Here is a 23,338-nt window from a genome sequence, read left to right as displayed (position 1 = left end):
GAACTTTTGGGGTCGGATTCTGATTCTGGAAGTAAGAATAGGTCTGTATGTTAATTATGACTTGTGTGCAAAATTTGAGGTTAATCGGACTTGATTTGATAGGTTTCGGCGTTGGATGTAAAAGTTTGAAATTTTAAAGTTTATTAGACTTGAATCAATTTGCAATTCATATTTTTATTGGTTGATGTGATGTAAAGGAGGGACTAAGTCCGTATGATGTTTTAGGACTTTTTGGTATGTTTGGTTGAGGTCCCGGGGTCCTCGGTTGGATTCAGGAGGGTTATCAGATCAAATTTGGACTTGTGGGGACCTCAGTTGGATTCAGGAAGGTTATCAGATCAACTTTGGACTTGTGAGAATGGCTAAAGGCACCAGTTCTAGTGTAATCACACCTGCACAAGATTGACCGCAGGTGAGAGCAATTAGGCACAGATTCGGGGATGGGGGACTTGACCAGTAGTCGTAGATGCGATGTGAAGACCACAGGAGCGGAGTCGCTTCTGCGGAGGAATGAGCACATAAGCGGAAAGGCCTGGGAGGCCTGTTGGTCGCAAAATTGGACTTGGTCCGCAGGAGCGGGCGCGCAGAAGCAGAAGTGAAGATGCGCGTTTGTGTCTGCATAAGCAGACGTGCCTGGACTAAGTTAAAACCACACCTGTGATGGAAATTCCGCAGGTGCGGAGCCACAAATGCGGTTGTGGACTCGCAAAAGCGATTTCGTTGGGCAAAAAAGGGGCAATTTTGAGGGTTTATTTCATTATTCATTTTGGACACTTGAACTCGGTCTAGGGAAATTGTTAAGAGCACTTTCAATGGATTGCTTGAGGTAAGCCACTTGTGAATATTTTAATTCAATAATCTTTTTTTCCTGTTGATTTTTCCACCTAGTTAGGGTGTATTTAAGGTGGAATTTGGGAGTTTGAGGCTATGGGTTTAAAGAGTTTGATTTGAGGTTTTGAGTGGCGACTTGGTGTCAAATTTTGGTAATTTTGGTATAGGTAAACTCGCTATCGAATGGGTGTTCATATTTTGTGGCTTTACCCGATTCCGAGACGTGGGTCCAGGTCGACGTTTTGCGGTGATTTTTCGATTCTTTGTTAAAGTCATAGATTTATGATTTAAATTAGTTTATTGTAGCTTTATTCATGATATGTAATTGCTTTTGGATAGATTTGGGCCATTCAGAGTCGAAAAATCGAGGGAAAGACTAACTTTGTGTGGTAACTAACTTGTCTAATTTTGTGTGGGGGAAATCCCTTTAGGATTTGGTACTGTTGTAGCACTTTGTGATAAGTGAGCATTGTATACGCTAGGTGACGAGTACGTACATAGGCTAATTGTGGAAATATTTGTTCTTGCTGAGTTGTTTTCTTTTAAATTCCTTAATTGAGTTACCTTAACATATGTAGTGATCATGTTTAGCCTAGTACCGCATGTCTACGTGCCTTAACCCTTACTTGTAAATTTTTGCAACATGCTTAGTTGAATTACTTGCTTCCCTTGATTTAAATTTAAAAACTTTAACTGTAAGTTTTCTTGCCATAAATTCATTGTTCCTTCGGTTATGTGCTGCATATTTACTTTGGGACTACGAGTTGGTTCCTCGGGAGATCCCCCCCCACTGCATATTTACTTTGAGACTACGAGGCAATTACTCGGGAGATCCCCATGTACTGCATATTTATTTTGGGACTACGAGGCGTTTACTCAGGAGATCCCCCTGTATTGTATATTTTTTTGGGACTACGAGGCATTTACTCGAAAGATCCCCCTGTCTTGCATATTTACTTTGGGACTACGAGGCGGTACATCGGAAGATCCCCCGTGTTATGCATATTTACATTTGGGACTACGAGGCGATACCTCGGAAGTGCCCCTGTTGTTTACCTCTATTTAATGTGTTGATATTTTCGGAAACTTCTTATTGTTTTAATTCTCAGTCATTTCAAAATATTATTATATCTTCTTCCTTACGTTTCTTTTAAACCAGTAGGGTCCTGACCTGACCTCGACACTACTCTACCGAGGTTAGGCTAGGTAATTACTGGTGACCGTTATGGTGTACTCATACTACACTTTTGCACATATTTTTGTGCAGATCCAGGTTATCCCCACCAGACCAGATACTAGTGAGTTGGACCGCAAATGAAGACTTCAAGGTATATTTGCCAGCGTCTGCAGACCTCGAAGTCCCCCTCTATCCTTACTATGTAGTTTTCATTATTTGTTTTTAGAATTTGATGTATAGAGACACATAGTATTTGCTCTTAGAAGCTTGTGACTTGTTTTCACTAGGTTTTGAAAGTTGTAATTATTGAATGACACTTTTATAATTATTTCATTTGTTGAGAATTGGGCTTCAATTTTATATTATGTATTTTCGCAAATCTGTTAGGCTTACCTAGTCTTAGAGACTAGGTTCCATCACGATATCATACGGAGGGTAATGGGGTCGTGACATTGATAAGTCTTAAATTAATCTTATAGCAGGATTACACCCTCCCACAACTGTGAAATGCATTAGAAGCTTTCTAGGTCATGTAGGTTTTTATAGATGATTCATTAAAGACTTCTCAAAGATTTCAAAACCGCTGACTAACCTCTTGATGAAAGACATTAAGTTTGATTTTTTAGGTTTCTGTGTGAAAGCGTTTCAAACCCTTAAGGAAAAGTTATCAACTGTACCTATAGTTGTGTCCTCTGATTGGAACCAACCTTTTGAGGTCATGTGTGATACTAGTGATACAGCAGTTGAAGCTGTTTTGGGCCAAAGAAAGGATAAGGTTTTCCGTCCCATTTACTATGCTAGTAGGACATTGAGTGAGACTGAAGTGAATTATGCTACGACAGAAAAAGTTACTAGTAGTAGTGTTTTGCTTTTGATAAGTTTCGCTCCTATTTGATAGGAAACAAAGTCACTATTTTTACTGATCATGCATCTTTAAAATACCTCTTATCTAAGAAAGATGCTCGACCAGATTATTAAGATGGATTTTACTTCTGCAAGAATTTGACCTTGAGATTAAGGACAAAAAAGGTACATAGAACCAAGTAACTGACCATCTGTCTATATTAGAAAACCCTCCCTTTGAGTTTAATGAGATAAAAAAAGAATTTCTTGATAAACATAATTTTTCAGTTGACACAATTATGACTCAACCACCATGATTTGCAAATATCATGAACTACTGGGTTGGAAAGTGGATACCGCAATATTTCTCTTACCAGCAAAGATAACATCTTGTATCTGATGCAAAATATTATCTGTGGGATGAATCTTGCTTATTTAAAAATTGTGCAGATAATATCATTAGAAGGTGTGTACCTGATTAAGAGTTTCTTTCTCAATGATATCAGACGATCAAGACAATTCCCATGAAACTCTTTCATTTCATAGAAGTGAAATCTTATTTTTACGAAGCAAATAGCATTTCTAGTGATTTGTCCCCTGGACTAGACCTATTCTGATTCTAAATTAGTCGTCTCTACGTTGTTCCCAAGGAATAGCAAAATAAAAATAGTGAAATTCTTGGGTCATCTCAATGGCTTCAGAAACCACACGTTTCTCTGGATCATCATAGCGTACTTCCACATATCCACTCAAAGAAAGGTCTTTTTGTAATATGAATAAAATTCCATATCACTGTCATGATGGAGCAATTGGAGGACATTATGCAACAAATCGAATGACTTTTAAAGTTTTAGAAGTCGAATTCTTCTGGCCCACACTCTTTAAAAAAGCCCGAGCATATGTAGCATAATGTGACAGGTGTCAGAAAATATTTAATATCACCAAGAGAGATGAGATGCCAATACATGTATATAAAATATTTGATGTTTGGGGAATAGATTTTAAGGGTCCTTTTCCTTCTTCTTATTCTTTTGAATATATCCTTGTTGCTGTGGATTACATGTCATGATGGGTTAAAACCATCCCCACAAATATATTTACCAGACTTGGCACACCGCGAGTCATCATTAATGACCAAGGAACTCATTTTATCAATAGGCCATTTTCTGCTTTATTATCAAAATATAACATGACTCACAAAACAGGAACACCATATCATGCTCAAACTCAAGGGCAAGTAGAGGTTTCCAACCGCGAGTTAAAAAGAATTCTTGAAAAAATGGTTGGAATCTCAAGAAAAAATTGGGCTTTAAAATTAGATGATGCATTATGAGCGTACCGAATGACCTTCAAAATGCTAATTGGAACATCTCCGTATAGATTAGTCTTTGAAAAAGATTGTCATTTGCCCGTAGAATTAGAACATAAAGTTTGTTGGGTATCAAAAGCACTGAACTTTGATTTAACCTCCGCTGGTAAAAAGCGATTTATTCAGGTTAATTAATTGGAAGAAATGAGATTGAGAGCATATGAAAATGCTAAAAATTTTAAAGAAAAAACAAAAATATGGCATGATAAATTGATCCGACCAAAAAGTTTCAAAATTGGTGATTAGGTACATCTTTACAATAGCCGACTTAGGTTAATTCCAGAAAAATTAAAAACTAGGTGGACAGGTCATTACAATGTTATTGGTGTTACTTCATACGGGACAATTGAAATCCAGCAAAAAAATATAGGAGACAAGTTTAAGGTAAATGGTCATAGGCTAAAATTGTACTTTGGAGGACACTTTGAACAACATCCATCGGTTAATTCGATAGACTAATGAATTCTGCAATTAATAAGCTGAGCTGATGACGTTAAACTCATAACTAATATACAAGACCCTTAGCCATTGAGGGAGAAGCAATGGAGCCTCATAACCTAGACATAGATTTGGATAATTAAATGCTTAATTAATTGATCTGGTCAATAACCAGGTTACTGTACAACCAGAACATATCATGAAGGCCTCTACAAAAACAGAGTCACATGTACAAGAGCAACTCTGTGGTGATCGGTATGCCTAAGTAACTGGTTGATTAACCATTTAATGAATCAATTCAAATGTTGACACAAGTAAATTTGTTGGTTTATATTTAAACCAGGACCAGATGACTGACAAGGTCTTAAATTAGTCAGTCTATTACATATAAAAACATTTGTAGTCACACATTCTTTCAAGTTTTTTTTCTTTAATTGTAAAGTTGAAAAAAAACAATTTTACTTATAAATTAGTAAAAAAATAATTCTCTTCTAAATAATATTTAATATTTATTTGTGTCGGTGTGTTATGTAAACTAATTAATTAGTGCATATAATACTAAATTATAGAATATTATTCATTATTAGTACATAAAAATAATGAACATATAAATATACACTTATACAAGATGTCTCAAGTAATAGTACAATGCACAAACAATTGTTTTTTAAATTATTCTAAGGATATAACATACTATTAATTTAAACCTCACGTGTTTAGTTAGACTTTCAATTACTTTTAATAAACAAAATTGAAATTTGGAGTTCCAATGCTAAGTTGGAGTCTCACGTAATATTTAAGGATTAGTATTTTTTTTCACCCTCTTTATAAACAATGCTTAGTATATATATTTTTATTTTTAAAAAAAAGCTTTACAAGACAACACATTATAGTTTATTACTTGTCTCATGTTCACATTGGGTCATGGGATTTCTTTTTATTTTTCTTTAGGTCTTGGATCTTTCAGAACATTCTGAACCTTGTCTTGTTCTTCAATTCTACTAGGGCTAAAAAAATCACCGTTCCATCTCTTCATTTTTTTTTCTGCTTTATCTTTGTGCTTCACTTTTCTTCTTTAATAGTTCTCATCACTGTTTAAGAATGACAAGCAGTAAGAATCTTGCTGAAGACTGGAAGGGAAGAGGCACCATTAAAGAAAAGGGAATGGATTTCCATGTTGGTGATTTTGACGAGATGATAGTTGAAACCATCAAATACTACAAATGGGAGTGTTTCGTACAATCTCTGGGTGATTTCTGTCCAGACCTTGTTTTAGAAATCTATGCAAATCTTAACAAGGACAAGAATGAATCTGTAGTTAGAGGAACAACAATAAATTTATCATCTGAAAGTATCAATGATGTTTTTGGTTTAGAAACTGTGAATGATGACTTGACACAATTGATGATTAAAACACCTAATTGGGAAGAAATAGAAGAGAAATTGTGTCCATTTGGGGCTAATTGGAAATTCTATGCTGGTGGTTCCAGAAAACATTTTAAGGGGAGAAATGCTAGTTATTGTGATAGACCATGGGTTTCTTTTGATCAGTAGCAGATTGAGTCCACATCAAAATAACTCAGTGGTATTGGCATCTAGAGTACTTATCCTCTATGCCATTTGTACTCGCATGCCAATTGATGTTGGAAAAATGGACAATCTTTACATCAAATGTAACTACTCGACCGGTCGTTTTGAGCTCTACCACGTCATTCGGCAGTTTGAGGCCTTGAGTAGCTTCACTTCATGTATTATAACTTCTACGCGTAGTCGGAATTTAATTTTGGGAAGTAACGAGTTGATTTGAAAAGACAATTCTAATTTCGGAAGCCTTAAGTTGGAGGACCTGGCTTGATTTTTTAGTAGAAGACCTCGGAATCGGGATTTGAAGGTTCCAACAAGTTCGTATAATAATTTTGGACTTAGGCATATATCTGAATCGTGTTTTGGATGACCCGGAAGCATTTCGGCGCCTGTTGTAGAAGGTTGGCGTTTTAGAAGAATTTCATAAATTTGAGTTGAAGTGCATTTCAATGATATCGACATCCGTTTGGAATTCCGAGTATGGGAATAACTCCATATGATGATTTCGGTCTGAGGAGCGCATCCGAAAGTGGATTAGGAAGTCCGTAGGTCATTTGGGGGTCATTTGGGCGAAAGTTGGAAATTTGGATAATTTTAAGAAGTTTGATCGGGAGGCGACTTTTTGATATCGGGGTCGGATTCCGATTCCGAAAGTTGGAGAAGGTCCGTAATTCGAATGTAATTTGTGTGCAAAATTTGAGGTCAATCGGACATAATTTGATAGGTTTCGGCATCGGATAGAGAAGTTTGAAGTTCTAAAGTTCATTAAGTTTGAATTGGAGGGTGATTCATTTTTTAGCCTTGGTTGATATGACCTAAAGGCTCGACTAAGTTTCCATTATATTTTAGGACTTGTTGGAATGTTTGGTTGGGGTCCCGGGGGCCTCGAGTGAGTTTCGAATGCTTAACGGATCGATTTTTGGACTAAGGAAAATACTAAGGAAGCTGGTATCTGGTGTAACCGCACCTGCGAGGTTTTGGCCGCAGGCGTTGTCACGACACAAAAATCCTTGAAGGGTCGTGATGGAGCCGGACACTACTGTCAGGCAAGCCAACACCAATAATTAGTAAATTCTCATTTCAATATTTGTGAAATCATAATTATTCCCCTCAATTAAATAGCAGAAGATGGAATTTACAAAATACGTCATAATATCTTTAAAAGAATTTCCAATACAGTGCAACCCATAATCATCCCAAAACCTAGTGTCATGAGTGCATGAGCATTTACTAAGAATGTAAAATAAAATACAACAGCTATCCAGAATACAATTGGACAGGAAAAATGTAAGTACTCTGAAGGAGACTATGTTGGCTGCTAAACGTCGTGTAGAATGCAGCTCACCTAAGTCCCCACCATAATCGCGCCTCTGCGCCCCCACAAGGTCGCTAAACATATGTGTGCCTGCACAAAAATATGCAACAAGTGTCGCATGAGTGCATAAATTAATGCATACCCAGTAAGTATCCCGCCTAACCTCGAAGAAGTAGTGACGAGGGGTCGACTTAGAAACTTACTATGGGTTATAATCAATATACCAATGATTTGAAAATTATGAATTTTTATGAGGCAATGGTAAACACAATAACACGAGACATGTAAATAATTCTCTTGCTAATAGGGGATTTCCAAATTTTATCTTCATCTTTTAACAATTTATATCTCCGGCCAATGACGCCATATCAATTATCAATAATTTCAAACAATCAATAAAGTCATACGCAAATCATGCCAAGGTCGTACGTCCCGATCCAACAAATATTTAAAATGTGCACTACCAGAGTGTCGAATGGCGCGAACCATAGATGCATCTATAAATTTTTCGCTCGCGAATCATATAAGCGAGGCGATCCCCGCTCGCGAATCATACATGCGACACAGTCAAATATAAATTCAAGGAAATACCCCACTAGGGAATCATACCTGCGACGCGGCCAAATATACGTTCAACATTAAAATCATATCTATTTCTTGATTCTTTTCAAAATAATGGAAATTCAGCTTGTAGCTATTTAAGAAAACTACCCCGCTCGCGAATCATACATGCAACGCGGTTACACATAGATTCTTCAACTATTATATTATTCCTCAATTCTTTTTGAAATTTCGAAGTTCAAATGAAATCTTTTAAATCTTAAGTTCTTCAATTTCAACTCCTTTCAAAACATTTAATAAGCAGACTCAATCTCGCTCCCTCTCAAGGCAAACAATAAACATAAATCAATAACAATATCAACAAGGCATGATGTGAGCCTAGAACTAACCGGACATAGGCATAGATAGTAGCTACGTACGGACTCTCGTCACCTTGTGTGTATGTAGTCCCCACAAATAGAAGCACACAATAATTTAGTTCACCTATGGGGTTAATTCCCCCTTACAATGTTAGAAACGAGACTTACCTCTCTCCGTAGTTCCATAACCAGCTTCCGAGCCTTTCAAACAACTTGAATCAATGCGCAAGTCTCCAAAACTAGACAAATATGACGCAACCGAATCAAAATATACTCTAATAATCATAATTAATCATTTTATAACTATTTTCCGTTCGAAAAGTTAATAAAATCATCCTCGGGCCCACGTGCCCGGATTCCGAAACGTTTCAAACATAAACTTTACCCATAACTCCACGAACTCAAATATACAATTTAATCTCCATTTCATGTCCGAATTCGTGGTCAAAATCCAAAAATATCAAATTCTAAGTCTTCTACCAAAAACCTCACAATTTATACTAATTCCCATGTTTAAATCCTTATACAAATCAAGAATTTAACTTATAATAAGGGGGGATCACTTACCTTGGCATTGATGACGAAGAATGAGCTCCAAACTCGCTCCAAGACTGGCTCTCATAGAGAAAATGGGGTGAAAATGAGCCAAACCCTCGTTTTTAAAGAACTCACAGTCCAAACCCGACGTTCTCACCTTCGTCCTCTTCGTCGCATCTGCGGTCTGGCAAGTTCGGCCAAAACCTCGAACCTGCGCATTCCCTCTGCCTTGCATGACTCCGTACCTGCGCCTTTCCTTCCTCATCTACACCTTCGCAGGTGCGGACATACCCTCGCACCTACGCTCCCAGATCTCTTCTCTCACTCTCGCACCTGCGACGCACCTCCGCATCTATGAACTCGCAGGTGCAGACAACCCTTCGCACCTGCGGTCACTACCCAGCTTCACCCAAATTGCACCTGTGACCATTGGCTCGCACCTACGACCCTTATTGCGCAGGTGCGATCACACTAGATATCAGTTGCCTCATCTTTTCTTCCAAGTCCAAACTCGATTCGTTAACCATCCGGAATCCACTCGAGGCTCTTGGGACCTTAACCAATTATACCAACACATCCCAAAATACATTACGAACTTAGTCGAGCCTTCAAATCACATCTAACAACGTCGAATTCATGAATCGCACCTCATTCCAAGCTTAATGAATATTAGAATTTCAAACTTCTACATTCGATGCCGAAACTTATCCAACCGCGTATGATTGACCTCAAATTTTGCACACAAGTCATAATTGACATTATGGACCTACTCCAACTTTCGAAATCGAAATCCGACCCCGATATCAAAAAGTCCACTCCTGGTCAAACTTCTCAAAAACTTTCAAATTCCTAGCTTTAGTCAACTGACTCCAAAATGACCTACGGACCTCCGAATCCACTTCCAGATGCGTTCCCAATACCAGAATCACCATACGGAGCTATTCCTAGACTCAGAATCCCAAACGGACATTGATAACATTGAAATGCACTTCAACCCAAATTTTTTGAAATTCTTCAAAAATGCCAACTTCTACAATAGGCGCCAAAATGCTCCAGGGTCATCCAAAACTCGATACGGACATACGCCAAAATCTGAATTCATCATACGGACCTGTTGGAATCTTCAAATCCCGATTCCGAGATCATTTACTCAAAAATCCAACCTTAATCAATTCTTCCAACTTAAAGCTTCCGAAATGAGAATGTTCTTTCCAAATTAACTTTGAACTCCCTGAATCTCAATTCCGACTACGCGTACAAGTCATAATACTTGGAGTGAAGTTGCTCATGACCTCAAACTGTTGAACGATGCGCTAGAGGTCAAAATGGCCGGTTAGGTCATTACATTTACATCGTAGGTGCGAAGATGGCTTAAGTTCCAAAGATCCGATTCTATGGACAAGGGCATGCACCTGCGGGCCTGCTTCTGTGGATGAGTTTTCGCATCTGCGACTCTGCCCAGGCAGCCCCTTTTTGCTCCTGCGGCCAATCCTCCATATCTGCGGATACGTAGATGCAACTCTTATTTCTCACCTGCGCTCACAGACCAAGCTTGACCAAACCGCACCTGCGCTCCTCCTTCCGCACGTGCGATCCCACACGTGTGGTCTCCCCTCCGCAGGTCCGAAAATACAAGAAACAAAAAATCTTCAACAACTAGCCTAAGTCAAAATTTAATTTGTTAAGCATCCGAAACACAGCCGAGGACCCCAGGACCTCAACCAAACATACCAACCAGTCCTATAACACCATACAAACTTAGCCGAGCCTTCGAATCACACCAAACAATGCTAAAAACACGAATCACCCTCCGATTCAAACTTAATGAACTTGAATCTTTAAATTTCTACAACCGATGCTGAAACCTATCAAATCATGTCCGATTGACCTCAAATTTTGAATACAAGTCATAATTTACATCACGGACCTACTCCAACTTTCGGAATCGGAATTCGACCCCGATATCAAAAAGTCCACTGCCGGTCAAAATTCCCAAAAATTCGACTTTCCCCAATTGAAGCCAAAATCAGCTATTGACCTCCAAAACATAATTCGAACATGCTCGTAAGTCCAAAATCACCCAACAGAGCTAACGAAACCGACGAACCTCCATTCCGCAGTCGTATTCACATAGTTCGGACTACAATCAAAATCTAAAGACCTAAGCTTCCGTTTAGGGAGTAAGTGTCCCAATTCACTCTGAAACCACAACAACAACCTCCCGAAAAATCACATAAGCAGAAAAAGATACGGGGAATGCAGTAAATAGGGGATCGGGGCTACAAGACTCAAAACAACTGATCGGGTCGTTACATCCTCCCGCTCTTAAAACTATCATTCGTCCTCGAATGAGTATATAGACATACCTGATGTGGTGAAAAGATGAGGATAACGGCTGTGCATTACATGCTCGGTCTCCTAAGTCGCCTCCTCGACCGCCTGACCCCTCCACTGAACCTTTATGGAAGTAATGTTCTTAGACCTCAGCTTTCGAAATTGCTTGTCCAAATGAGTCACTGGTTCCTCAATATAAGATAGATCCTTGTCCAACTGGACTGAGCTAAAATCCAGCACATAAGACGGATCACAGTGATACTTCTAGAGCATAGAAACATGGAATACCGGATGAACTCCATCTAGACCTGGAGGTAAGGCAATCTCATAAGCAAACTCCCCAATATGCCGCAACACCTCAAAGAGACCAATGAACCTCGGGCTCAGATTTCCCTTCTTTCCGAACCTCAAAAAGCCCTTCATAGGCAAAATCTGGAGCAAGACCCGCTCTCCAGCCATGAATGCAACATCGCGAACCTTCCCATCTACATAACTCTTTTCTCTGGACTGGGTTATGCGAAGTCGATCCTGAATCAGCTCCACCTTATCCATGGCATCCTGAACCAAATTTGTACCCAATAATCTAGCCTCGCCGGCTCGAACCAACCCACTGGAGACCAACACCGCCTACCATACAGAGCCTCATACGGTGCCATTTGTATGCTCGACTGATAATTGTTGTTGTAGGCAAACTCCACAAGTGGCAAGTACTAATCCCAATAACCTCCAAAATCTATCACACACGCACAGAGTATATCCTCTAATATCTGAATAGTATGCGATTGTCCATCCGTCTGAGGGTGAAATGCTGTGCTCAGCTCCACTCGAGTACCCAACTCATGTTGTATGGCCCTCCAGAACCGTGATGTAAACTACGTACCCCGGTCAGAGATGATAGATACTGGTACGCCATGAAGCCTGACAATTTCACGGATATAAATTTGAGCTAGCTGCTCGGAAGAATAGGTGGTCATCACAGGAAGGAAATCAGCTAACTTGGTCAGCCTATCCATAATCACCTAGACTGTACTAAACCTCCGCTAAGTCCGTATGAGTCCAACAACGAAAACCATAGTGATCCGCTCCCATTTCCACAACGAAATCTCTAACTTCTGAAGCAACCCACCTGGCCGCTGATGCTCATACTTCACATGCTGTCAATTCGGACACCGAGCTACATATTCCACTATGTCCTTCTTCATTATTCTCCACTAATGATCCTACCTCAAGTCCTGATACATCTTTGCGGCACCCGGATGAATGTAGTACCGCAAACTGTGAGCCTCCTAGAGAATCAACTCACGCAGTCCATCTATATTGGGCACAAATAGCCTGCAATGCATCCTCAATGCACCATCATCTCCAATAGTTACCTCCTTAGCATTATCGTGTTGAACCGTGTCCTTAAGGACAAGCAGATGGGGGTCATCATACTAACGCTCCCTGATACGATCATAAAGAGAAGACCAAGAGACCACATAAGCCAATACTTAACTCGGCTCAGAAATATCCAATCTCACAAACTGGCTAGCTAAGGCCTGAACATCCAATGCCAATGGCCTCTCTGCTGCTGGTAGATATGCTAAACTCCCCAAACTCTCTACACGGCGACTCAAAGCATCGGCCACCATATTGGCCTTCCCCGGATAGTATAAAATGGTGATATCATTATCCTTAAGTAGCTCTAACCACTTCCGCTGACACAAGTTAAGATCCTTTTGTTTGAACAGATTCTGCAAACTCTGATGATCGGTGTAAATCTCACAAGGGACACCGTACAAATATGCCGCCAAATCTTCAAGGCATGAACAATAACTGCTAACTCAAGGTCGTGGATAGGATAGTTCTTTTCATTCACCTTCAACTGTCTGGACGCGTAGGCAATCACTCTACCGTCCTGCATCAACATCGCACCTAGACCAATGCGCGATGCATCACAATATAGAGTATAAGACCCCGAACCTGTAGGAAATACCAATACCAGGGTTGTAGTCAAAGCTATCTTGAGCTTCTGAAATCTCTCCTCACACTCCTCTATCTACCTGAACGGAACACCCTTCTGGGTCAGCCTGGTCATAGGTGCTGTAATAGATGAGAATCCCTCTACAAAATGACGGTAATACCCCGCCAAACCAAGAAAACTCTGGATCTCCGTAGCTAATAACGGTCTTGGCCAACTCTGCACTGCTTCCACCATCTTCGGATCCACCTTGATCCCATCACTCGATAATACATGACCCAAGAATTCCACTTAGTCTAGCCAAAACTCACACTTTGAAAATTTTGCATATAACTTCTTTTCTCTCAAGGTCTGAAGCACAGTCCTCAGGTGATGCTAATGATCCTCCCGAGTTTGCGAGTACACCAGAATGTCATCAATAAACACAATGACGAATAAGTCAAGATAGGGCCGGATACATTGTGCATCAAGTGCATAAAAGCCGTTGGGGTATTGGTCATCCCAAATGACATCCCAAGGAACTCGTAGTGACCATACCGAGTCCTGAAAGCAGTCTTTAGGATATTTGGCTCCCAAATCTTCAACTGATGATATCATGAACACAAGTCAATCTTGGAAAACACTCTACCACCATGTAACTGATCAAATAGGTCATCAATACGAAGCATAGATACCGGTTCTTCACTGTAACTCTGTTCAACTGGCGATAATCAATGCACATACGCATAGAACCATCTTTCTTCTTCACAAACAAGACAGGAGCACCCCAAGGTGACACATTAGGCCGAATGAAGCCCGTATCAAGAAACTCTTGTAACTGCTCCTTCAACTCAGGAGGAGCCATACGATATGGAGGAATAGAGATGGGCTGAGTGCCTGGCAACAAATCGATGCCAAAATCAATATCTCTGTTAGGCGGCATGCCCGAAAGATCAGCTGGAAAAACATCTGGAAAATCCCTCACTACTGGGACTGACTCAACTATAAGGATATCAATAGTAACATCTCTCACATAAGCTAGATACGCATCACACCTCTTATCAACCATCCGTTGAGCTTTAAGAAATGAAATAACTCTGCTGGGATTATATCCTAAGGTATCTCTCCACTATAATCATGGTAGACCTGAAATAGCCAGCGTCACGGTCTTAGCGTGACAATCAAGAATAGCATAATGGCGCGATAACCACTCCATGCCCAAGATAATATCAAAGTTTACCATACTGAGAAATAATAAATCGGCTATGGTCTCAAAACCACTAAGAGAAATCAAACCCAACCGATATACGCTGTCCACAACAAGAGAATCTCCCACAGGAGTAGACACATAAACAAGGGAACTCAAGGAGTCCTGAGATATGCCCAAATACGGGGTTAAATAAAAGGACACATAGGAATATGTAGAGCCTGGATCAAATAAGACCGACGCATCTCTATGACAGACCGGAACAATACCTATAATGACAGAGTCAGAAGCAACTTCCTTTGTACGAGACGGAAGAGCATAATATCTGGCATGGCCTCCCCCTCTAGGGCGACCTCTACCTCCCTGACCTCCACCTCGAGTTAGCTGAGAAGGTGTGGCAGTAGCTGGTGCTGTAATCATAGCTTGAGGACCTGTTGGAGAACACGGTGGCTGAGAAGTCTGTGGAGGTGCACCCCTCCTAAGTCTGGGGCAATCCTTCACCATATGGCGAGTGTTGCCACACTCAAAACAAGCTCTCGGAGGGCATGGCTGCTGTGACTAGCTCGGGCCAGGTCTGCTGGACTGACTGCTAAGAGCACCTAGTGCAGGAGGTGCACTAGATACTGGCGATGCAAAATATGACACCCAGGGCCTAGAAAGGACCGGAATACCACTGGCGGTAGGAAGAGCTCAATGAATGGGGCGACTCACATAACCCCTACCATGGCGAACTGCAGATGGGGCACAAGTACCACTGTAAGTACCAGACTCTCGAGACCTCTTGGCCTTCCTCTCTTCTCTCTCCCATGCAAGCATACCCTCCAATCTCCTAGCAATACTCACAACCTGCCGATAAGAAATATCCATCTCCATCTCCCGGGCCATGCTAAGCCTGATACTGGGGTGGAGTCCCTTGATAAACCGAGGAACCCTCTCTCGAACTGTGGCAACCAAGGCTGGTACATGTCGGGCCAAATCACTGAAGCGAATTGCATACTGTGACATAGTCATAGCACCCTAGCGCAAATGCTTAAACTCCGTGCGCCATGCATCTCTAAGACTCTAGGGAACATACACCCTCAAAAATATGTTCGAGAACCGAGTCCATGTAAGTGAAGATGCCTTACTCGGACTACTCAACTCATAAGCATGCCACCACTGATAGGTTGCTCCTCTAAACTGGAATGCAGTAAAGGAAACCCCACTCGTCTCCGCTACACCCATAGTACGGAGAATACAGTGACACACCTCCAGAAAACCCTGAGAATCCTCTTATGCCAATCCACTGAAGGTAGGAGGGTGGTACTTCTTGTACCTCTTAAGTCTGAGCTGCTCCGCCTCAGAAACTGTTGCCCTAACCTCGGGCTGAGCTGGAGCTACTGGCTGCATTAGTTGTCACGACCCAAAATTTCCACCTTCAGACCGTGATGGAGCCTAACATTTTACTTGCTAGGCAAGCCAACATTAGAATAATATTAACCAAATTTTAAATTATAAATAATCAAAGAAACAAATGCGGAAAAAAAGTTTGAAATATAGTGAATAATCCATAAAACCAACGGTGTCTAAATACCATCACAGAATTGGTGTCACAAGTGCACGAGCTTCTAGAATAAATACAATTAAAGGTTTGAATAAAATAAAGTTTTCTGGAAAAAAACACACAACTAAAGAAAAATTCACAGGGACTTCAGAACTGCGGACGGCATGCAATTATACCTCAAGTCTCTTCTGGTAGCTGAAATCCGAGCAAGTCTATGGTACGCCACTCGGACCAACTCCCAAATCTGCACAAGAAGTGCAGAGTGTAGTATCAGTACAACCGACCCCATGTACTGGTAAGTGCTGAGCCTAACCTCGACGAAGTAGTGACGAGGCTAAGGCGGTTTACTTACATTAACCTGTACCCAATATTAATAACAACAACAAATAATATAAATAAATTAGGTAACTCATTTATAATAATTGAAGCCAACTCAGCAATCATAATCCATTATTATTTAAACCAATTCTATTGCAGCGTGCAACCTGCTCTCCCAATATATTTCTTTTAATCAAGTCTGTCAAATATTTATTTCAATCAAGTATATATATATACTTTAAATAAGTCTGTTGCGGCGTGCAATCCGATCCCCCAGTATTGACTTTTAAATAAGTCTATTGCGGCTTGCAATCCGATCCCCCAATATTGACTTTTAAATAAGTCTATTGCAGCGTACAATCCGATCCCCCAATATTGACATTTAAATAAGTCTATTGCGGCGTGCAATCCTATCCCCTAATATTGATATATTTACTTTCATTTCTTTTGCGGCGTGCAACTTGTTCCCTCAATATATATAACTTTAAACAGCTCATAATATAAATAAAAATTACTCCAATAAATACCACGTCCAATGAGAAACTATTAAGCATCAAGGCACACAATTATTATAATTTATCTTTGACCAAACAATGGCAATACCAATTTATTTTGGAAATCAGGGAGAAATTAGACAGTTTAATATTTAATATGCTAAATGCCAAGTAGCAATTAGTGCACGTAATTCAAATAAGCATGTAGTAATTATTACAGGAATTTAAGAATTAATATTTGGCAAAGAATAGGATAGAAATAATTATTATAACAATTAATTCATGTATTAAAACAAATTTAGGATTTTCAAATAATTATGCAAAAAATTAATTTGACGATGTATAGGCACTCGTCACCTCGCCTATACGTCGTTCACATGCAATTCAGATAACAATTAATTTAAGGGTTCTATTCCCTCAAGTCAAGGTTAACCACGACACTTACCCCGCTTTGCAAATTCCGACCAATTACTTAACCACACCTTTTCCTTTTAAATTTGTCTCCGAAAGCTTCAAATCTATTCACAAACAATTCGATATATTCAATACTAATCATAGGAATTAATTCCATATGAATTTACAAATTTTCCGGATAAAAATCCGAAATTCATTTAAATATTTGACAGTGGGACCCACATCTCAAATCCTGGAAAAACTTACAAAATCTGAACACCCGTTCCGATACGAGTTCACATACAAAAATTGTCTAATTCCGATATCAAATGGACCTTCAAATCTTAACTCTTTTTTTTTTAAAGATTTTATAAAAAGTCCAATTTCTTCCATCTAAATCCGAAATAAATGAGGAATATAGACATGGGTTTGTGAAATATAATCACTTTTGGTTTAAGAACAGTTACCCAATTCAAAGTCGTGAAAATGCACATTGCAATCGCCCAAATCCGATACTTGAAACTCAAAATGAGTACAAATGGCTAAAACCAGATTTTATGTATTCTGCCAAGCATTTTTGCATCTGCTGGCTTTATTTTCGCACCTTCGGTCACGCATTTGCGAAGAAAATCTCGCATTTGCGAAGTAGGGCTGCCAGGCAAGGTTTCGCATCTGCGGGCATTTCTATCGCACCTGCGACGTCGTAGAAGCGACCAAACGACCGTAGAAGCGATTCAGCCTTCGCAGAAGAGGTCGCGCATTTGTGACCCATTTCTCCATAGAGGCGATGAAACTGGCCAGTGCCCAGGTCACATAAGCGACTAGCTTCTCGTAGATGCGATTGCGCACCTGCGGCCACCATTGCACAGGTGCGATTATACCAGGTTCTGCCAAGAACCTGCTGCTTTCAACATGCTCTAAACAATCAAAATTTCGTTTGAAACTCACCCGAGCCCCTCGATACCTTATCCAAATATCCTAACAAGTCCTGTAACATAATACAGACTTACTCGGGGTCTCACATCACATCTAATAATATCAAAATTGCAATTCACACCTCGATTCGAACTTTGAGTTTTAAACTTTTTAATTTGCAAAGCGCGTGCCAAAACATATTAAATGAATCCAGAATGAGTTAAAAATTTCACACAAGTCAAAAATGACATAACGGAGCTGTTCAAATTTCCAGAATCGGATTTCGACTCCGATATCGAAAAGTCAACCCCGTGGTCAAACTTGAAAATCTTTAGCCTTGAAATTGCTAGTTCCGTTAAATGGTCATAACTTGAGCTAAGTGCCTCCAAATTAAATTTCGGGCATACGACCAAGTCCCAAATCACGATACGGAGCTACCGAAACTGTAAAAATATTGACCAAAGTCAACTCAGTTGAGTTTTAAAGCTCTATTTTACACTTTAATCCATTTTTCACATGAAAACTTTCTGGAAATTTTTTTGGACAACGCACACAAGTCGAGAAATGAAAAATGGTGCTTTTCGAGGTCTTAGAATATATAATTACTTGTTAAATTTAATGATGACATTTTGGATCAACACATTCTCCACCTCTAAAACAAACGTTCGTCCTCGAACGGAGTTAGAAAAAGTACCTGAGCTGGAGAAAAGGTGTGGATATTTACTCCGCATGTCCGACTCAGACTCCCAGGTAGATGCCTCTACCGGCTGACCTCTCCATTGCACCCAAACTGAAGGATAACTCTTAGACCTCAACTGTCAGACCTATCGAACTAGAATAGCCACCGACTCCTCTTCGTAAGTCAAATCTTTGTCTAATTGGACTGAGATGAAATCTAGCACATAGGACGAATCACCATGGTATTTCCGGAGCATAGACACATGGAACACCGGATGAACCGCAAATAAACTAGGTGGTAATGCAAGCCTGTAGCCTATTTCACCCACCCTTTCAAGAATTTCAAAGGGTCCGATATACCTAGGGCTCAGCTTGCCCTTCTTTCCCAACCTCATTACATCTTTCATAGGTATAACCCAGAGCAATATTATTTCTCTAACCATGAATGCAATATCACGAACTTTACGGTCAGCATATCTCTTTTCCCTACACTGAGCTGTGCAAAGTCGATCCTGAATATTCTTGACCTTATCCAAGGCATCCTGTACCAAATCGCTACCCAACAACCGAGCATCTTCCGGTTCAAACTAACCAACTGGTGATCAGCATCTCCTTTTGTATAATGCCTCATATGGAGCCATCTGAATGCTTGCCTGGTAGCTATGATTATAAGCAAATTCCGCAAGTGGAAAGAAATGATCCCAAGAACCAGCAAAGTCTATAACACAAGCGTAGAGCATATCTTCCAATATCTGAATAGTGCGCTCTGACTGTCTGTCTGTCTGTGGATGAAATGTTGTACTCAACTCCACCCACATGCCTAACTCACGTTGTACAGCCCTCCAGAAATGTGAGGTTAATTGCGTACCTCGATCTGAAATAATAGACACGGGCACACCGTGAAGGCGGACAATCTCACGAATGTAAATTTTAGGTAACTTTTCTGAAGAATAGGTAACTGCCACTGGAATGAAATATGCTGATTTGGTTAACCTGTACACAATGACCCAGACTGCGTCGAAGTTTTTTTGAGTCCGTAGTGATACTCTCCCATTTGCATTCAAAAATTTCTAACTTCTGAAGCAAACCACCAGGTCTCTGATGCTCATACTTAACTTGCTGACAATTCAGACACCGAGCTACATATGCAACTATATCCTTTTTCATTCTCCTCTACCAATATTGTTGAAGGCAAATCTTGATACATTTTGGCTATACCTAGATGAATAGAGTACCTGGAACTGTGTGCATCTTCAAGAATTAATTCACGAAGCCCATCTACATTAGGCACACAAATACGACCTTGCATTTGCAGAACCCCATCTTCCCCCACAACAACCTGTTTGGCATCACAGTATCGTATCGTGTCCTTAAGGACAAGTAAATGAGGATCATCATACTGCCTCTCTCTGATGCGCTCATATAAAGAAGATATAGCGACTGTGCAAGCTAGAACCCGACTAGGTTTTGAAACATCTAACCTCACAAACTGATTAGCCAAAGTCTGAACATCTGCAGCTAATGGCCTTTCACCAACCGGAATATACGCAAGACTGCCCATACTTACAGCCTTTCTACTCAAAGCATCGACCACAACATTGGCCTTTCCGAGGTGATATAAAATGGTGATATCATAGTATTTCAACAACTCCAACCATCTTATCTGCCTCGAATTAAGATATTTTTGTTTGAATAGATACTGAAGGCTACGATGATTAGTAAATACCTCACACGAGACACCGTAGAGGTATTGCCTTTAAATCTTCAACGCATGAACAATGGCTGCCAATTCTAAGTCATGAACAAGATAATTCTTCTCGTGGACTTTCAACTGCCGTGACACATATGCAATTACCTTGCCATCTTGTATTAATACTGCACCAAGTCCAATGTGAGATGCGTCACAATATACCGTATACTATCCTGAACTTGTGGGTAATACCAATACTGGCGCCATAGTCAAAGCGGTATTGAGCTTCTGAAAGCTCATCTTACACTCGCCTGACCATCTAAATGGGACATTTCTGGGTCAATCTGGTCAATAGGCTTTCTATAGATGAAAACCCTTCCACGAACCGATGATAATAACCTGCTAAACCCAGGAAACTCCAGATCTCTGTAACTAAAGTAGATCTAGGCCAATTTTGAACAGTCTCAATCTTCTTAGGATCCACCTTTATGCCTTCTGCCGATACAACATGCCCCAAAAAGGCAACTGAGTCTAACCAAAACTCACATTTTGAAAACTTAGCATATAACTGATTATTCTTCAAGGGGTGAAGCATACTTCGAAGATGCTGCTCATGTTCCTCTTAACTGATGGAGTAAATCAAGATATCATCATTGAATACAACCACAAAAGAATCCAAATAAGGCTTGAACACTCGATTCATCAAATCCATAAATGTTGATGGGGCTTTTGTCAACCCAAAAGACATCAATAGGAATTCGTAATGCCCATACTGAGTTCGAAAAGCTATTTTAGCGACATTAGATGGCCTAATATTCAACTGATGGTAACTAGACCTCAAATCGATCTTCGAATATACCTTGGCACCCTGAAGCTGATCAAATAAGTCATCAATTCTTGGCAGCAGATATTTCTTTTTGATAGTGGCTTTGTTCAACTACCGATAATCTATACACATCCGCATTGAGCCATCTTTCTTCTTTACAAATAATATTGGTGCATCCCAGGGCGAGAAAATGGGTCTAATGAATCCCTGATCAAGCAAGTCTTGTAACTACCCTTTCAATTCTTTCAACTCTTGCGGGGCCATACGGTATGGTGGAATAGAAATAGGCTGAGTGCCCGGAGCCAAATCAATACAGAAGACAATATCTTTATTGGGTGGCATCCCTGGCAGATCTGCAATAAATACTTCTGAAAATTCAGGAACAACTGGTATTGAGTCCATAGAAGGAACATCCACACTCGTATCACGAATATAAGCCAAATAGGCTAGACACCCTTTCTCTACCATACGCCGAGCTTTCATATAAGAAGTAAAACTACTAGCAGAATGACCATGAGTTCCTTTCCACTCTAACCGAGGTAACCCCGGCATGGCTAGAGTCACTGTCTTGGCATGACAATCCAATATAGCATGATAAGGTGACAGCCAATCCCTACCCAAGATGACATCAAAATATACCATATCAAGAAGTAGAAGATCCACACTAGTCTCAAGATTACCAATAGTAGTCACACACGAATGATAGACATGATCTACTACAACAGAGTCTCACACCAGTGTAGATACACACATAGAAGCACTCAGAGAATCACAAAGCACAACCAAATACGAAGCAAAATAGTAGGACACATAGAAATAAGTAGATCATAGAAAAATAGAAATAAAGCATCTCTATGAAAAACTGGAATAATAGATGTGATCACACCATCAGATGACTCGACCTCAGGCCTAGCTGAAAAAGCATAAAATTGGGGTTGGACCCCACCACTCTGAACTGTGTCTTGGGACGGCCTCTAACTGGCTGGCCTCCACCTCTAATGGTTTGACCTCCACCTCTAATGGCCTAACCTCCACCTCTAATGGACTGACCTCCACCTCTAGCTGCCTAACCCCTACCTCTAGCTGGCTGAGTAAGCGGTGAAGCAACCGGTGCTGGTATGATGGTATGAGAATCTTGCCGAGAGCTGTTACTCGCCAATCTAGGGAAATACCTCTAGATGTGACCAATGTTTCCACACTTATAACACACATCATGATGCCATGGCTGCTGAAGCTGAAGCTAACCCAAATAGGTCGGATAACCGTTGTAGTAACTCTGGAGTGGTGATGCACTGATAGGAGCTGAATGTCCACCGAATGCTGGTTGTCCAGAGTAATCAATAATAGGACCGTGACTCCCTGAAGCACCGAGAGATACATGAAATGCTGAATGAAAATGTCTGGGAGGATGTCCCCTACCAAAATTACCTCTGCCTCTAGAGGAGGCACCACTGAAACCACCGAATTGAAGAGGCCTCTTATCGGACCTCTGCCCTCTCCTGTGCAAGAACCATCTTGATCCTTATTGCGACATTAGCAGCCACGTGAAAAGAAATCTCACTTCCGATCTCCTTGGCCATCTGATGTTTGATAGGGTGAGTTAGTCCCTAAATAAAACTCCTCACTCTCTCTCCCTCCGTAGGTAGTAAAAGGAGAGAATGACAGGCCAAATCCATAAAACAGGACTTATACTGGGTAACAACCATACTGCCATGCTGTACACGCTCAGATTGCTTACGGAATTCCTCTCTCATTGTGATAGGGAGGAACTTTTCTAGAAATAGCTAAGAGAACTGCTCCCATGTAACTGCAGGCAATCCGACTGGTCGGGTCAATGTGTAATCTCTCCACCACCTCTTGGCGGAACCCGTCATCTGAAATACAGCAAAATCAACCCCATTGGTCTCAACTATACCGATGTTCTGCAACACCTCGTGGCAGTGTTTAAGATAATACTGTGGGTCCTCTGAAGGTGTACCACTGAAGT

General features: G+C 40.5%; 1 protein-coding gene across 1 annotated transcript; it reads right to left on the bottom strand.

The window, feature by feature from the left end:
- Nucleotides 1-14,422: 14,422 nt before the first annotated feature.
- LOC138900356 (uncharacterized) lies at nt 14,423-14,998 on the bottom strand. The gene is made up of 2 exons (XM_070187089.1): nt 14,753-14,998; nt 14,423-14,659 (listed from the first exon to the last, which is right to left on the bottom strand). The coding sequence occupies exons 1-2, from the start codon at nt 14,996-14,998 to the stop codon at nt 14,423-14,425; spliced, it is 483 nt and encodes a 160-aa protein (XP_070043190.1).
- Nucleotides 14,999-23,338: the final 8,340 nt, after the last annotated feature.

The sequence above is a fragment of the Nicotiana tomentosiformis genome, chromosome 10, assembly GCF_000390325.3.
Source record: "Nicotiana tomentosiformis chromosome 10, ASM39032v3, whole genome shotgun sequence".
In the NCBI taxonomy this organism is placed as follows: domain Eukaryota; kingdom Viridiplantae; phylum Streptophyta; class Magnoliopsida; order Solanales; family Solanaceae; genus Nicotiana; species Nicotiana tomentosiformis.
The sequence above is the reverse complement of the archived record's forward strand: the minus strand, read 5'-3'. Positions and strand labels throughout refer to the sequence as shown.

Coding starts and splice junctions, on each gene's coding strand:
- LOC138900356 (XM_070187089.1), bottom strand. CDS start 14,998: ATGGTGAAGGATTGCCCCAGACTTAGGAGGGGTGCACCTCCACAGACT. Junction 14,660..14,752: donor TCATTATAGGTATTGTTCCG/GTCTGTCATAGA, acceptor GGCATATCTCAG/GACTCCTTGAGTTCCCTTGT.